The following is a 17,725-nucleotide window of genomic DNA, read 5'->3' on the forward strand; positions in this document are numbered from 1 at the left end:
TATGAAGAAATCTACCTTTGGGGATCTCTCAGTAGAGACTGTTGATTGGTCCGCTGATTCCTCCAGGCATCTGAGAGTTTTTCCTGTTGTAACAGCTGTGACTGATGCACAGGTCTGTTGAAAGTTGGAGAAGGCACCGACAGTATATAAGGGTCAGTTCAGAGAGTGTGTGTGTGTGTGTGTGTGTGTGTGTGTGTGTGTGTGTGTGTGTGTGTGTATGTGTGTGTAGAGCAGCACAACAGTTATCATCTATAAGCATGACATGCAGCCAATCCTTGTGTGTGTGTGTGTGTGTGTGTGTGTGTGTGTGTGTGTGTGTGTGTGCGTTTGTGTAAGAGAGAGAAAGAAAGATTTGTGTGTGTAAATGATAGTCACATGACATCACCATGATATTACCAAGGTCTGTGTTGTTATTGCAGATGTTTACAGTAAAGCCCTACCAATGCCCAAATCATGAGACCTCACAAGCACAGCTAATCTTCAGCATTATCTTTAGTGAAAGTAGCCAGCATTATATCAGACTCCCTTGAACATGTATATATTCCTATTGTTGTCCCAATCTGTGTCTGGACCCAAAATCTGTCTTTGCCTAATAGCCAATTCCTGTTAATAAATGGAAATAGTCCAAATCAAGTCCAAAAGCCATGAATTGGCCAAAAATCTGCTGGCTCTTTCTCTCTCTCTCTTTGGCTGAGAACAGATTTTGTTCCAATACACTAATCTTTAGTTTTGAGCTCAACGTCACACACCAAACAATCACAATTTCCCAATCATCACACACACACACACACACACACACACACACACACACACACACACACACACACACACACACACATACACATACACACACACACACACACACACACACACACACACACACACACACACACTCACACCTGGGAATACATTTAGGTAAACAATGATTAGGCGTATTTCTGTGAGATCCTGTAGTGTTTAGCTGTGTGACCTTTGTGGGAAAGGAGAAGAATGAATGAAAATGTTGTACATACACAAACAAAGACCACACAGACACAACCATTTTTTTTGTAGAGTGTAGGAGTGGATCAGTGGGAATGGAGTTTCTATACAATTGACAATAGTTGGGATTTGTGTCCCACAGGTGTAGGCTTACCCTCACAAACACTCAGATCTAACATGGACTTTTTCATAAGAAAAGAAAAATGATGCCCTAATACAATGAGGAAGTGTCAAAAAAAAAAGAATCAAAGGTAGACATGCAATTCAGAGGCATACTTGTACTAGTGTGATAGGGCTTGGATTGGTGTGTTTGTAAGGTGTTTAAGAAATATTTTAAGAACGAATGGGGCCTTATGGTGATACTATCTTCTTCAGTTTAAGGCTGTGAGCTCTGTGGAGTGTCTTGACATGTCAAAGCTGTGATGTCATCGGTTTAGATGTAATAAGATCAATTGTGGTTGGGTCTCCTTATCAATAGCTCCTAATTTAAATACTGTGGTTGTTAGGGTGATATAGAAAGCAGAGGTCAGGGAAAAGCTCTTTCCTGTGTCCTGTTGTGTTTTCATCATGTTGTGTGCAGCATTGTTTTGAATGACAAGTGGTCATCTCTCTATCTCTCTCTACTCTCTCTCTATTAGGATGTAACATTTCTCTATGAAGTATTCGCCTTGTTATAGTTGTGTAAGTACACAGTATTATTAAAGCCTCAACAATTCTTTGCACATAGTGCTAATTACATTGGAGTCAGATTATCAATATTAGATATGCTTTGCTATTAACAAAATATAGCCAAAAGTCTCTCTGCCAAACCTTTGCGTGGAAACTGATATTATTATAAATGCTCTACAACACTATCAATAATAAATGATGGTAATTTATTTTAGTAAGGTAAGTAAAGTAAGGGAACTAAATATCCCAAAACTGAAAATCATGTATTTGTATTTTGAGTAAACTATCCCGTTTAACCTCTGTCCATTACCTACATGTCTTTCCATCCCCTGGGTTCCCTGCACTAGCCTACAGAAGGACAGACGTCTCAAGAGCATTATTCAAGGTTGTTTTATTGCGTGCGTGCATGCGCTGCGAAAGTAATGGGCGAGTGTAGCGTTTTTTGTTCTTTTGGCGAAATCAAACAATTACTATACGGTTAAAGTATAAATTATGAGCTTTTATTTGATGGTATTTTTCTACATATTGGTTGCACCATTCAGAAATGACAAAACTTTTTCTAGCTCTTTCAGGGCACCATAAGTAATGGGACAATTGGCTTGACAGGTGTCATTACTTTGTATGACAACCTGATCTACACAGTGTGTAATTAATTCCTAAGAAAATCTGACTTGTTGAAGACATTTTAGCATTTGAGCTCATTTTAAGGGTGCCATAGCAAAGCGGATCAATACTTATTGACCCAAAACATTCAACTTTTAATTAATTTGTAAACATTTCTAAAACATAATTTTCACTTTGACATTACAGGGTATTTTTACGGGTGTAGATTGTGTAATTAAAAACGGGTGTAATTAAATCATTTTAAAGTCAGGTTGTAACACAACAAAATGTGGAAAAAGTCCAGGGGGTTGAATATTTACTGAAGACAAGATGAGGTGGTATGCTGTAAATCTTGGGCAGATCATTTTTTTCCTCTTGCTCATTCTGGTACATGATAATATTACAACTTATCTGTCCAAAAGACCTTTTTCCAGACCACTGCAGGCTTTTTAGGTACTTTTTAGCAAACTATAACCTGACCATCATTTTTGAGGATAACTAGTGGTTTGCACCTTGCAGTGAAGCCTCTGTAGGTGGCGTATTTGGACACATTCACGCCTACTGTTCCTGCTGGAGAGGGTTCCTGATCTGTGGGACAGTGGTGTTGGGGGTTTTCTTAATGATGGTGAGCATTCTTCAGTCATCCACTGTAGAAGTCTTCCTTGGCCTACCAGACTGTTTGCGATTGCTGAGCGCTTCAGATAAATAATGGCTGCCTTGACATTCATTGGCCCTCATGTTGACAAACACCACGAGCAGACTCCAAAGGCTAATGCAAAGCCTAGAATCAATACGAGACATTGACAGCTTATGTCTGCACAAGTCATGTGACGGAACACACCTGACTTACCAGAAGCACCTGTCATGTCGCATTACTTTTGATGCCCTGAAATAGGCTATATATAAAAAGTGTTGTCATTTCTAAATGGTGAAACCAATATGTACACAAATACCATAAAATGAGAGTACAGAACAATAGATGTTACAAAAAAATGTTACATTGTCCCACTTACGCAGGGCATGGTATAACATCAGGGTTCAGTGTTCAAACAATATCAAGGGTAAGCAGGAAATTGGTTTGATATTTCAGTCTTTGCTTGGAGATGCCAGATTCAGTCTACATGTTATATACACTCACCAAACACTTTATTATGAACACCTGTACACCTTCTCATGGTGAAGGTGGCGTAATGGTGTGGGGAATGTTTTCTTGGCACACTTTGGGCCCATTAATACCAATCAATAATCACTTGAATGCCACAGCCTATTTGAGTGTTGTTGCTGACCATGTGCATCCCTTCATGGCCACAATTTACCCATCTTCTAATGGCTACTTCCAGCATGATAATGCACCATGTCACAAAGCAAAAGTAATCTCAAACTGGTTTCATGAACATGACAATGAGTTCAGTGTTCTTCAATGGCCTTCCCAGTCACCAGATCTGAATCCAATGGAACACCTTTGGGATGTGGTAGAACGGGAGATTCACAGCTTGAAAGTGCACCTGAGAAATCTGCAGGAATTGTGTGGTGCAATCATGTCATCGTGGACCAGAATCTCAAAGGAATGTTTCCAACATCTTCTGGAATCAATGCCATGAAGAATTGAGGCTGTTTTGAGAGCAAAGGAAGGCCCTACCCAGTATTAGTAGTGTTCCTTATAAAGTGCTCAGTGAGTGTGTGAGTGTGTGTATTCAAAATACACAACATTTACATTTCTTACAGATGTACAGTCTTTCTTAAAGACACTTAATGACTTACCATTCTTAAGGCACTGTAATGCAGTCTTAACAGTTTACACAGGTTCCCTGAAGCTTTGCCTTATTTTAGGGCCAAATCTTAATTGGAGATTTGAAAACTTCACTCCTATTTTCCTCATCAAAGAAAGTTAAGAAGCAAGAGGGAACAATTTATGCAATTTATTTCCTGGTCGTACAGTATCTAATTGAACATCTCAGTAAAAAGCATAGTCAGTGACTTCTGCAAGCAGGGCCACCAGCAACGTAGACAACGGAGCACATGCATTTTAACATAAACGTAGCTTTTGATTTTGACATCATCAGGTTCAAGGAGTGACATTCTATGACATCACATTCTATGACAAGAGCATTACATGCTAATATTGTATGTCCTGATTGTCTTGTTAATGACAAAGTAAGACAGTTGTTAAACACTCTGTACAGTCATATTCATCATAATCAAGGGGCATATTTCATTATTTGAAATTACTGGAAATATTGCTAACAATGGCTATATACATTACGGATCCAGAATGAGGAGCAAGTTCACGTATTATTCATTACTCTAATATCTTTGGCCCTAACACTTAGTATAATATCTAAGGGTGCGTCCTAAAACATTTCACTAGTGCTTTTCACTACCACTTCTACTACCACAGAAATATCTGAAGGACACGAGTGGAGGAGAGAACGGTGAGGAGTAGTGGTGAGAATTTGGACATCCTACCCACTTTGACATTATAATAATAATAATAATAATTATAATAATAATAATTATAATGATTGCCATTTAGCTGATAGTTTTATCTTACAGCACAGTGAGTGTTTAATTACGTTGTGGTAATTAGTTGACTATTCCACTGATCTGATGTGACCCAAGACAACCAATTACCAATACATATAGGCTATTCTTTTATGGTTTTTAATTTCCACCAACAAGGATTCTTTTCAGAAGATGAAGAATGTTCCATAATTATTTTACCGCAATTCATGTAAAGTCATGGAATGAACACAATACACATTTTCATTAATTTTGCTGGCATTTTTTGTGTTTAACATGTCTTAATACATATAAAATACATCTATGCACCTACTGTATGCTGCATTGTAGATCCCACTGAAATGGATCCCACTGAGAATTGATCAGCTAAATCTAAAAACAGTTGCATAAACTGATCAATGGCATCAACACGCCATCAGTGGACTTGATACATATTGAATATATTAATTAACGACTATTATGTCAAAAATGGGAAAGTAAGAAACTGCAATACATTTTTTGCACAGGTGCAGTGGGAACTATTGAGTTGTTTAGACATCAGGTGGGGTTGGTTACAATGTCACACAGAAGTGAAATACGTCTGCTGAAGGATCCATTACAGAGTCCTCAGCTGAAGTCCACTTTGGCAGGTATCTGAAGTGGACTTCACCTGTCTTCTACACTATTAGGTCACCTGTCAAAATGTTGAAAATATTGAATTCCGAATATTTTTTTTTGTCATGGGACGCACCTCAAGTCTTCCAATGGGCTTGAGGGAATTTGTGCCATATTTCTAACACTTAGCTCTCTGGTTTTTGTTTGGTTAAACAAGCATAACAACAAAGAGGAAGAGGCTAGGCTGGTGGTTGTTTTGTGGACTGGGCCTCCCTCTCTGTCTTCTGTTCAGTCCTCTTGTTGTGTACCTCTTTAAGCCCCTCTCGGATTTGTTCAACAGCTTCTTCGTCTCCCACAGACTGAGCCAGAGCGAGAGCCTCCTTATACAGACGCACAGACTCATCCAGTTGACCTGAAATAGGGGGGGAATATACACACAGAGCCAAGGACACTGAGTAAAATGTCACATTGTTTTTCAATGATATAGTCGTTTTAAACATAACTGAGCAAAATATCAAATTACAAATATCATTTCAAATAAATAATAGTTAGAAATATATCATTTATTTTAGAATCTTAATATGGAGACATATTAATGGCAATATTATTGCACATAAATAGAGTATAACTCATAAGTGTACCATGATCCGTAAACAAAAAACACTAAGCACATGCAAAATTAATACATGCAAAATGATGGCTAATGATTTGTGAATGAATGCTGTTACATGTGCAAACAAATGTCATGAATAAAAACTAAACCAGTAATGGTTTACAAATACAAATCAAAAGGTGTTTTTATGTGGATAGTCAATTGTATTTGGGCATTGTGTTTTTTTGTTCACAGATCATGGTACACATTAATCTCTCCATATCTTAATCTCTTACAACTACAGTGCCCTGCATAAGTAATGGGACAGTGAAGCATTGTTTCTTCTTTGGCTCTGTAGTCCAAATATTTTGAAAATATTTTAAATCAATCAATGACTATGAGGCCGGACTCCCCGCCTCCGCCATCAGGCCTCTTGCAGCTCAACAAAAACGCTGCCGCTCGTCTGGTGTTCAATCTCCCCAAATTCTCCCACGTCACTCCCCTCCTCCGCACCCTCCACTGGCTCCCGGTAGCAGCTCGCATCACATTCAAGACCCTGGTGCTTGCCTACTGGGCGGCAAAGGGAACAGCCCCTCCCTACTTGTAGGCAATGGTTAGCCCCCAAACCCCTGCACGATCACTCCACTCTTCCACCTCGGTTGCCCGTCTGGCACCGCCGCCTCTACGTGGATGCAGCGACCGCGGCACTCGGTCACGGCTTTTCACCGTCCTGGCGCCCTGCTGGTGGAATGAGCTTCCCACTACTGTCAGGACTACCGATCTTCCGCCGTAGATTGACATCTTAACAGTCTCTCCTAAACACCTCTTCACCCCCATTACCCCCCCTGTACTAACCCTAACCCCAACCCTAGAGACCTCTTCACCCTCACTACCCCCCTGTACAAGTTCTCTCCAGTTAATCTTTTTTTTTTAAATTAACAAAGTAATCAATGGTGTGAGCATTGATTACTTTGTCTTATGATGACTGTTGGACAGATGATTCACTTACTTAAACAAGTGTATTTGTTGTAAGTAGCTTTGGATAAAGGCGTCTGCTAAATGCCATAAATGTAAAAGGTTAACATATAGATTCTTAGCTTTTATTTGATGGTATTTGTGTACATATTGGATTCACCATTTAGAAACCAAAAGTAATGGGATAGATATTATGTCCAAATTAAGCACTCATGTTTAGTTTTTCGTGGACAATCCTTTGCATGCAATAACTGCCTAAAGTCTGCGACCCATTGATAATCTGCCCGGCCATCTTGAGTTGTTGTTGAGGTATTTTTGAAATACATGTTCAAATGCAATCTGAAGATTGACTTGGCCAGTCAAGAACATTCTGGCAGTATGTTTGGGGTCATTGTCTTACTGTATGATGGTGAATTTGGAGGCATTTGTTTGTAGTCAAGCAGACAAGATGTTTTTGTACATCATCAATTAAGACAAGTTAGACAGTTCTAGTGCCCTAACATTAACACCCCCTCCACCATCTTTCACAGATGAGGTGGCATGCTGTACATCTTGGGCAGATCCTTCTTTCTCCAAACCTTCCTCTTGCAATTACTCTGGTACATAATAATATTCATCTTATCTGTCCACAAGACTTTTTTTTTCCAGACCTCTGCAGGCTTTTTAGGTACTTTTTAGCAGACTGTAACCTGAACATCCTTTTTGAGGATAACTAGTGGTTTGCACCTTACAGTGAAGCCTCTGTAGTTCGGCTGGTGACGTATTCTGTGGATGGTAGTCTCTGACACATTCACACCTACCTCCTGGACAGTGTTCCTGATCTGTGAGACAGTTTTTTGGGAGGTTTTCTTAATTATTGTGAACACTCTTCAGTCATCCACTGTAGAAGTCTTCCTTGATCTACCAGCCCGTTTGCGATAGCTGAGATCACCAGTGCAATTTTTTCTTCTTAATGATGTTCCAAACTGTTGACTTTGGCAAGCCTAACATTTTGGCTATGTTCTGATTTTGTTTTCTGATTTTTCAGCCTAATAATGGCTTCCTTGACTTTCATTGACACCTCTTTGGTACTCACGTGGACAGGCACCAATAGCAGACTCAACAAACGCAAAGCCTTGAAGCAATACTAGACATTGACATCTGACTCTCTTATGCCTGCAGAAATTATGTGACGGACCACACTTACCAGAAACACCGGTCAAGCCAATTGTCCCATTACTTTTGGTGCCCTGAAATAGGGGGACTATGTATAAAAAAAGTGTTGTCATTTCTAAATGGTGAAACCAATATGTACACAAATACCCTCAAATCCCTCAAAAGCTGCGAATCTCTACTTTAACCTCATAGTAATTGTCTGATGCAAAATCCAAACTTCTGGAGTATAGAGCCAAAAGAAGATCTGTATCAAGAGTCTACGATGACATGAATAGGATTTCATCATCTTATTTATGCATTCTTTATTTTCCAAGGAAGGTTACATTTCGATTAGAACGTTTTCAACATTTTGTTGCAAAACACAAACGTTGCAATCGTAAAGCTTGGCTAAAATACCCCCTCACTCCCACCACCACAGTTTCCAGTGAGTCCCCAAATTCCTGGACTTACCCTGGTGCAGTAGGATGCCCGCCATGTTTCCCAGCAGCACGTGCTGGTCGGGGTGGCCGGCGGACCGGCTCAGCTCCACAGCCTTCTTCACCAGAGGCAGAGCCTGGTCATGGTGACCCTGCAGGTCCAGGATGGTGGCCAGGTCGCTCATCAGCACCAGGGTCTGAAATACAATACAATTTGTTTTACATTTACATTTATGGCATTTAGCAGACACCTTTATCCAAAGCGACTTACAACAAATACATTTGTTTAAGTAAGTGATCATCAGTCATCATAAGATAAAGTAATCAATGCTCAGACCAGGGGCCATTGGCAGTCACAATGCTAGAAGAAGATCATTATTATTATTTTATTTATTTTTTTAAACAGGAGAGAAACTTGTACAGGGGGGTAGTGGGGGTGAAGAGATCTCTAGGGTTAGGGTTAGTGAAGAGGTCTTTAGGAGGGACTGTAGCCTGAAGAGATGGGTCTTCAATCTACAGTGGAAGATTGGTAGTGACTCTGCAGTCATGACAGCAGTGGGAAGCTCATTCCACCAGCGGGGCGCCAGGACAGTGAGAAGTCGTGACTGAGTAGTGCGGCTGCTGCATCCACGTAGAGGCGGCAGGGCCAGGCGGCCAGCCGAGGTGGAAGAGCGGAGTGATCATGCAGGGGTTTGGGGGCTGACCATTGCCTGCAAGTAGGGAGGGGCAGTTCCCTTTGCCGTCCAGTAGGCGAGCACCAGGGTCTTGAATCTGATGCGAGCTTCTATTGGGAGCCAGTGAAGGGTGCGGAGGAGGGGAGTGACATGGGAGAATTTGGGGAGATTGAACACCAGACGGGCGGCAGTGTTCTGGATGAGCTGCAGAGGCCTGAGGGTGGAGGCGGGGAGTCCGGCCAAGAGTGCATTGCAGTAGTCAAGGCGAGAGATCACAAGGGTTTGGACCAAAAGTTGTGCTGCTTCTCTGGTGAAGAATGGACGTATCCTTCTGATGTTGTAGAGGAAGAATCTACAGGAGCATGCTGTTGCTGTGATGTTCGCCACACAGGATAAGTGGTTGGCAAGGATCACCCCAAGGTTCGTGGCTGTATGGGAGGAGGTCACAGTAAAGTTCTCTACTGTGATGGAGAACTCTTTTAGAGGGCAGGGAGGAAGAGCAGCTGGGAGGAAGAGCAGCTCAGTCTTGTCAAGGTTGAGCTTGAGGTGGTGGGCTGACATCCAAGCAGAAATGTCTGTTTTGACAGCCCTCTTTCCGTCCGGGCCCATAGGACACAAACGGGCTGAAGCAACCGTGGCTATGACCAAACGATCATACAGTAACCTATTTAGTAGCCATTTTTGGTATGCAAGGTTAGAACGCTTTTCAGTACGTGAAATGTACGAAAATTTAGGACACTAAATTCCCCTTTTTATGTGGTATGATTTCACTGCACACTACTCAGGAAGTAAATTCAGAATTTAGTCCCACAATCCAATGGAGCGGGTAAAGGGGCTGGCTGTAGAAAAATGTAACCAATAACAGTAAACAACATGGTTGGGCTACAGATCACGATTTCTCAGTATGAATTAGATGTATCATGTTGAAATGTGTTGCTTACTGCATACATTTTTACTAAACAGTATGGCCTAAATAGTGTGTAGTATGATTAGTATATAGTACTTTATTTTAGTAGTCAGTAGGCAGTATGATCGTTCAATCACTGCCATTGTCTCTTTTTCATCTATGGCCATTAAGCTTGCTTTGGCCCAGCATCACTGTAGATGGACATTCAACAGGCCTCAACACTGTAGATGGACATTCAACAGGCCTCAACACTGTAGATGGACATTCAACAGGCCTCAACTGGCAGATGAAGTCATGAGCTCATCTCATGATCAGTCACTCATTATCAATACAATATCTCTCCCATCTTTAACAGAAATTACTATTTTTAAGGGATGCACCTGTTGATAAGCCAGTCGTCAGCATCGACCGATATTAGCAAAAATAGGCACAATTGGTGATTACTTTAAAATGTCAGACATTATTTTAATTTAATGAGGATCTTTTCTTAATTTGTAATAATAATGGGTGTATCTGGGTAGAAGACAAACTAGACTAAGTATTTAACTTTATAAACAAGGTACTTTATTCACCATGAGTCTCCTTACCATTCTTCTACTGCAAAAAGATAAATAATACATGCTTCCTTATTTCCGTCACAGTGTGCACACCATAATTCCCTGGGATCTTAAAGGTGTACACAGGAATATGCTACATCATTCTTTTGATCATTCTTTTTTCATAGAAATAAATAATAAAAGTTGTTCCATCACTTTGTAGTTGTACGAGTGAATCTGTGCTTATTGAAAAAGAATTTAAAAAAAATATATCAAAAGCAAAATATTTATTTTATGCCACGGTACAAAAAGGTAAATAATCGAGGATCAGCTGATTGTGTTATGATGTCGGTATCGGCCCAGAATTGTCATATTGGTGCGTCCCTATTTTTTGCTGTCACAGTACCCAACCTGAGGTTTAATACCTGCACACATGATGTGGCGGCTTTGGAGCAGCACAGGGTCTGCCGCAGTGTAGCAATGGGGGGATAAATGCCTTGCTCAAGGGCACAACGAAGGTGGATGGCACCTGGGTTACTGATGCCAGCATCCCTCTGGCAACCAGCTCACATCCTACTAAATTTCACCCGTCAGCCCTGGGACACGAACTGGCCACCTTCTGGATAGCCGCCTCGCTAACCTGGTGTGCCATGAACTAGTATTACATTTTCTGCTACATCTCCACTCCTTTTTTGGTTCAAACACTGTCATACACTTTGCAGAGCAATAAAGACAAACACTGATGCAGGTACCTGTGGATGGGTCTCTCCCTGCTCCTCCTGGCAGATCTGCAGAGCACGCTGGTAGTCCTGTACTGCCTGGCTAAAGCGGTGTGTAGCAGCCATGTAGCGAGCGTGGGAGTCCAGACACAGGCCCAGCAGCAGACGAGTCTCCTTCCGATCCTCCTCTGGAGAGCAGGGAGAAAAAACAAGATGGCCACAGTGCAAGCTCAATATCAAAAGGAACAGTCTCAGGAGTTGAGGAGACAATAGAAAAGCAACGTTAGGAACCATAGTTGAAAATGTTATGTAATGCATTTGTAATTTATAGGGAGGGGGCTTTCCCAGACAAAGATGAAGCCTAGTCCTAGACTAAATCAGACTTTCAATGGAGGTTCTCCATTGAGGATGTTCTTTATTTGTCTTAGATTAAGCATAATCTGGGTCTTTGAAACCGGCCCATATATGGCTAATCTGTTGAAAGAAAAAAACAAAAAAACTCTTTACTACTACACATACACCACCAACGACTATTTGCATACATAAACATTATCCTTGTGAGGAGATTTAATAATCCTATGAAGTTGTAGTTCATGTGTCATCATTAGTAGGTTTGCATTAGTATGGAAATCGCATTTGTAACCAAATAATTTGCCTGTGCAAATATTTTGTCTTAGTCTATTGGTGAAATTTGTGTTTGAAGTAAAAGCGTCTTATATCATTAGAGTTAATATGATAGTAGACTAATGTCGCCCAAATAATGTTTCTCTTTGGTCACAGAAGGTGATCACACCAAGAGAAAAGCCCTCCCTGTGTGAAACGGGGACACAGCACTGTAAAACAGAGACAACCAGAGTGTCATAGTAAAATGTTTGAATAAATAAACATCTTGCTTCAGTCACAGGTTTCTCCATCACTCTCCTTTTATAGAGGGGCTCTACATCATTCGTGGGGGTCAACATGTTTACTGTACACTTTCATTGTATTATTATTAGTAGTAGTAGTATTAGTATGCCTGCTACAACAACCTAAAAACAGAATGTAGAGTTAGGCCAACATTTTGAGAACCCCATTGTTACTGTAACTGCCATGGAACTTTCTGAACTCTTGAATAAAAACAGCAGGAGACCTACAGTAGAGAATACATTTTCAGAATGGTTACACAACAATGCACGCTCTTGGCAACCAGATGTACCCCACTGAAACCAATCTCAACCCACTCCACTGAACTATCCCAGGCTCATCTTATCTATCTGTGTAGATTGATTCCACTTAAATAACTTCCATTCAAATTTGTTATACTATTTACACTTTTTCAACTGTACTAAAATTTGCCTGAAATCCTACATACATGAAATATCCTATCCTATAATATACATTTCAAAATTCACATCATCATTTAAACTTGACAACTCAATCCAACTTTAAACTGTATACTGACTGACCCTACTTAAAGAACTTCTATACAGACTATTTAGACTTTTTAAACATAAAGCACATTTACTCTATCGGACTATCTATAATCCAAACCATCTTTTAACTTTATCAACTACCAAAATAAGACTTTGCAAGCCAACAAAGTTTCTTCTGGAACATTCTTTTCTAGTTCAATATGAACAGCAACAACTTTTGATAAATTACTCCAGAACTACGACCAAGTGCCATTGTTGTAGCAAAACCCAATTGCTGGCTTCAATAGCTAATACCTGAGAATACCTGGGAATTTATGACAGTTGATTTCTCAACTGTTAGAGAATAGGTTGGGATAAATGTTTAGACGTCAATTACCAGATTGTTCTTCAGCAGGAATGTCCTTGTGTTTCTCCAACTTTGCTTCAAGGGACTCGGTGCAGAATCGGAACCCATGCTCCGCCAAGTCAACCCTGAGAGGAGAGAAAAACATGAATATCTTAAACATCACTTTAGATTTGAGGCCAGACTTGTAACAATCTGTAACTTTCATTTCCAGTGCTGCCCTAACACTTGTTTATGGGTGGGTTATGAAAACCCCCAGTTTACCAGCAAGTGACAAGGCAGCACCTTTTCCTTTTAATTCCCAAGAGGTCCACTCACTTATTCTGACCAGCATATATAGTGGCAAGCTTCAAGGACATCTCGATGACCGCATTGTCATCCTTCAAACAGAGAGTAAAGATAATAGATCATGCATTCTCATCATGCATAAAAGATCTTTCATAGAACTGATTGCTTCTCTACCAGGGTGGAGATGTTACTATCTGTCTGGAAGCTTTTGTTCCATTCCTGCAATTACACACCCCTAATTCAATTAACAATGAACAAAGTTACAGGGACTGAATACCACAAGAGGTTGATTATTTGAAACAGTTGCTCTCAATGACCAAATGTGGAAAATCCTATTCTTAATAGGCTTACACAACCTACTGTCTGCTTCAAGGGGCCATAAACTTGATTAATAATCTGACATGACATTTCCTTTCCATGTTGTTTTTCCATGTACTGTATATGGGTGGGTTGTTTGTATGCTGAGATATGAAATATGTGAGCTACGGAAATAATTTTCTCTTGAAGGAAAGTACACAAAATCAATTAATTATTAAATAAAGCACTAACCTGTGGTGTTCCTCCAGACAGCATGAAGCTCATGGCTGCTTTGAAGAGTTTCTCTGCCTGAGGTAAGAAGAGCACAAGGGTCACCGATAGCACCCTGGGAGCCAAAGGAGGCCTTTGCGAACAGAGAACTAGGGGCTTGCCAGTATCGAAAGGGGCCATAGGGGCTGACTGGGGCAAACCCATAGGCCATAGGAAACACTAAAGGGCCCCAGATGTTGTACAGTGGAGGGTGGTTCTCAGTGGACTAAGAGGAGCACCTCTGCTCCTACTCACATTGTCCAGCTGACCTTGGACATAGGCCAGATTCGCCATCTGTAGACATAGGAGACAAGAATGAAGGTCATGTCTATACTGAACACACCCTAACGGATAGTTTTATTCTAATTAATCTTATACAAGTGTGTAATCAACAAAACTTTAAAGGCACACTCACTCATAACATTCCCAGCACTCGTAAGGAGTACTTAAATCAGTGTTACAGCTTTTTGATCTAAAACAAATGTGACCTCTTCTATTTTAGAGGTAATCTAAATGATATGGCAGGTTTTTACCAGGCTGTAGGTGTAGATGATGGCTTGTGTGTTGTGAGTCTGATGGGCCAGCCCTATCGCCTGGTGAAGCAGCCCTGTAGCTCCATGCAGTTGCCCCCGCATCATACTGAGCTGGAACATAAGACACACCAATGGTTTGGTCAGCGATAGTACTAGTATTCAGCTGAACAATGTCATGACGTGATATTGTTTTCAAAAAGATCTACCTTTGTAACAGAAGTTAGCTTATCGCAAACCAGTGCGAGGACACTTTACCTGAAGGTTGGACAACATGCAGTAATGATACAGGTATAGTGAACACATCTGTCTGAGGCAATTGTGTAACAATGCTTTCATGTTTAAATAAAATAGGTTTGATTCACAAGAAGGCGTCTCATCTTTAGTTTGAGTGAGATCCTTCCCTTACTTGTGTTCGACCAATTAACTTCCAATGCTCTGATTAAGAAGTTAGAAGTACCTTGCAGCTGCCTACCTTGGCTTTCTTTAAGAGTAAAATTATCTCATCCTCTTTTTTCTGGGCCTCATCTCTGGTGTCCTCCTCAGTTTTGCTGAAGAGGGAGAACGCTATCACAAGAGACACATCCTTCATCTACTTGGTAATGGGAAGATTATCGTAGAAGTGGAATAGATTGGACAATACGAATATATTAATATCCGAGCATCACGTGTTAAAGTTAATAATTATATTGGAAGCTATGCAAGCAAGTCAACGCATAGCCTGTCCGGGGCTGGTCAAAGCAATAATAAAGGTGTTCAATGCATATCCATAGAGGTATAATATTTTAGCCACCGTCCTTCAAAATTATGTCATGGCACTGCCATCCACACCGTTAAAACATATAGATACGTACAATGAAACAACGCAGACTTACCAGTTACACTCCACATTGCTTTAGTCCAGTTACTTGTACAGTTATTTCTCTTCCCATTACTTCCACTGGTGCGGGAAACACATTTGAACGCCTGTGACCTTCTGTACACAGCTGTGCGCTCTCCATTAGACTGAGAGGTCGCCGTGTTGAGACATCGCAACAGTATCCTTGCATTAAATAGGCCACAAATAGACACGTTGCGGGCTCCCTCCGAAACAATTCGTTTAATTGGACTTCTATTTGAAAGAAGAGCCCGAGTGACAGCGGAGAGCGCCATCTTTGTTTATGATTTACGAAACCAAAGAGAAATGAAGCGTATGAGGAAGTGGTCGACGTAACGTGACTTTGACTCTGACAGCGTGACCCTTCACAATAAAAGTCTCCGCTAAACTGTGCAAGGGCAAGCCGGAGATGGGGAAACCGGGGAGGGGACTCTGGATCGGTGTCTGTCCGTTTTTTATGTCACACGTTTTTTTTTTATCTTCGACACCACTGGGACAATTTTTACGAAACGTTGCTGAATGATGCGCCTTGCCATACTCGGCAGATGCGGCATTCACAACACATTACATTATTCACCCAAGTTTCGTCAAAATTGCGGAATGCCATACAGATTGATTTTTAGGTGACGGCGATCCATCTCGTGATGGTGCGGCTAAAGTGCTAGGTTATCATTAATCGTTTAAATAGGGTGCACAAATAAGCACTACAAGCTCCAGTCACTTTTCAGACTACCTTAAATCCCTTATCTGCCTTCAAACTAAAATTGTCACCAATTCACAAGGGGAGGGGCAGTACATCATTTGTGGGAGACAACATGTTTACTGTCCACTTCTTTATTTGGGAAACAACATTCAAATAATGGAATTATTAGCATAGACAACCTATGCTAATAAATAGAAAATAAAAATGTTATTTGAATAATAAGGTTTGCAAATCATATTTCGTATGGTTAAAAACCCCCACATCATAATCAGGAATGAAACTGCATCAACTCTTTATACCATTCAATCACTTCACACATCATCTGTGTCCCCATCGGGGGTGTAATTGGGGGGGGGGGGGGGGGAATCACACTTGCAAACTCACCACTGATGTCCCTCCTAAAGACCTCTTCATCCCCACTACCCTCCTGTAAAAACAGAAAAGAAAAAAGAAAAAAAGAAAGAAAAGGGAATTCTTCCTTCTTCTAGCATTGTGACTGCCAATAGCCCCTGGGCCTACCATAGATTACTTTTTCTTATGATGACTGATGGATAGATGATTCACTTACTTAAACAAACATCATTGGGCATTAAGCACAAACATACTGTATATTTACTTTCATGACAAATGATACCACAACCCCCCCCCCCCAATAACATGTTGTATTCCAATTTGGATCAGGTTTGTCTTAATATTTAATCCAAAGGTATAGGATTTTACAGAGATAATAGTTTAGTTTTCAGTATCTGTCACACATCACTGGATCATTTTGATCTGGATCAGAGTTTGCTGGTGTGTCATTAGATCTTCTGGTGAACGGAAACTCGTTCCATGGTCAGGGAAGCGATATGTTGTCTTTCATGATTTCTCAGTTCAGTTGCTGATTTGAAAGACTTTCCACAGTCACAGGAATAAGGCCTCTCTCCAGTATGTATTCTCTGATGTATTCGTAGCCCCTGTGATGTTGTGTATGACTTTCCACATTCAGGGCAGTAAAAGGGGCTCTCTCCATGTCCACGCCGGTGGGTTAATAAGCTTCCTGATGTGCGGAAACTTTTCCCACACACGTGGCAAGGATAAGGTTTTTCTCCTGTGTGTATTCGCTGATGTGCTATTAAGGCATTATGATAAGAAAACATCTTCCCACAGTCAGAGCAGCTGTAAGGCTTCTCCTTAGTGTGTGATCTTCGATGCACTTTTAAGTACCTAGCTATTGTGAAACTCTTACCACAGTCAGTACAATGATGGGGCTTCTCTCCCGCATGATACATCTTTTGGTGAGTTCTTAAATGTGAGGACTGAGTGAATCTTTTTCCACAGTCAGTGCAGTGGTATGGCCTCTCCCCAGTGTGTGTGACTTTATGAGATTTTAAATGTGGCAACTGACTAAATGCTTTCCCACACTCTTGGCATGTATAAGGTTTCTCTCCAGTGTGTGTTCTCATGTGCAATTTCAGACTCAACAGTCTAAGAAAATACTTCCCACAATCGGAGCAGCGGAGACATTTCTCTCCAGTATGTATCATCTGATGACTTTTCAGCCCAGCTGCTCGTTTGTATGAATTTCCACATTCAGAGCAGTGGTAAGACTTCTTTCCAGTATGTGTGACTTGATGGGCATTCAGTGAACTTGACGTTGTGAAAGTCCTACCACATTCAGAGCA

At 40.8% G+C, this 17,725-nt stretch overlaps 1 protein-coding gene across 3 annotated transcripts; it reads right to left on the minus strand.

Moving 5' to 3' along the window:
* Positions 1 to 4,172: 4,172 nt before the first annotated feature.
* Positions 4,173 to 15,638, minus strand: ttc19 (tetratricopeptide repeat domain 19). Of its 3 annotated transcripts, none has more exons than XM_083674269.1 (10): positions 15,357 to 15,638; positions 14,957 to 15,048; positions 14,485 to 14,595; positions 14,207 to 14,245; positions 13,934 to 13,990; positions 13,415 to 13,476; positions 13,130 to 13,224; positions 11,375 to 11,529; positions 8,540 to 8,702; positions 4,173 to 5,779 (listed from the first exon to the last, which is right to left on the minus strand). In XM_083674269.1, the coding sequence occupies exons 1-10, from the start codon at positions 15,631 to 15,633 to the stop codon at positions 5,607 to 5,609; spliced, it is 1,224 nt and encodes a 407-aa protein (XP_083530395.1). In that variant the 5' UTR covers positions 15,634 to 15,638; the 3' UTR covers positions 4,173 to 5,606. The 3 variants fall into 3 exon arrangements, with proteins under 3 accessions (XP_083530395.1, XP_083530396.1, XP_083530397.1); XM_083674270.1 differs by having other exon boundaries at positions 14,957 to 15,073; XM_083674271.1 differs by lacking the exon at positions 14,957 to 15,048.
* Between the last annotated feature and the right edge of the window lie 2,087 nt (positions 15,639 to 17,725).

This window comes from Argentina silus (genome assembly GCF_951799395.1).
Source record: "Argentina silus genome assembly, chromosome: 1".
NCBI classification, from domain to species: Eukaryota; Metazoa; Chordata; class Actinopteri; order Argentiniformes; family Argentinidae; genus Argentina; species Argentina silus.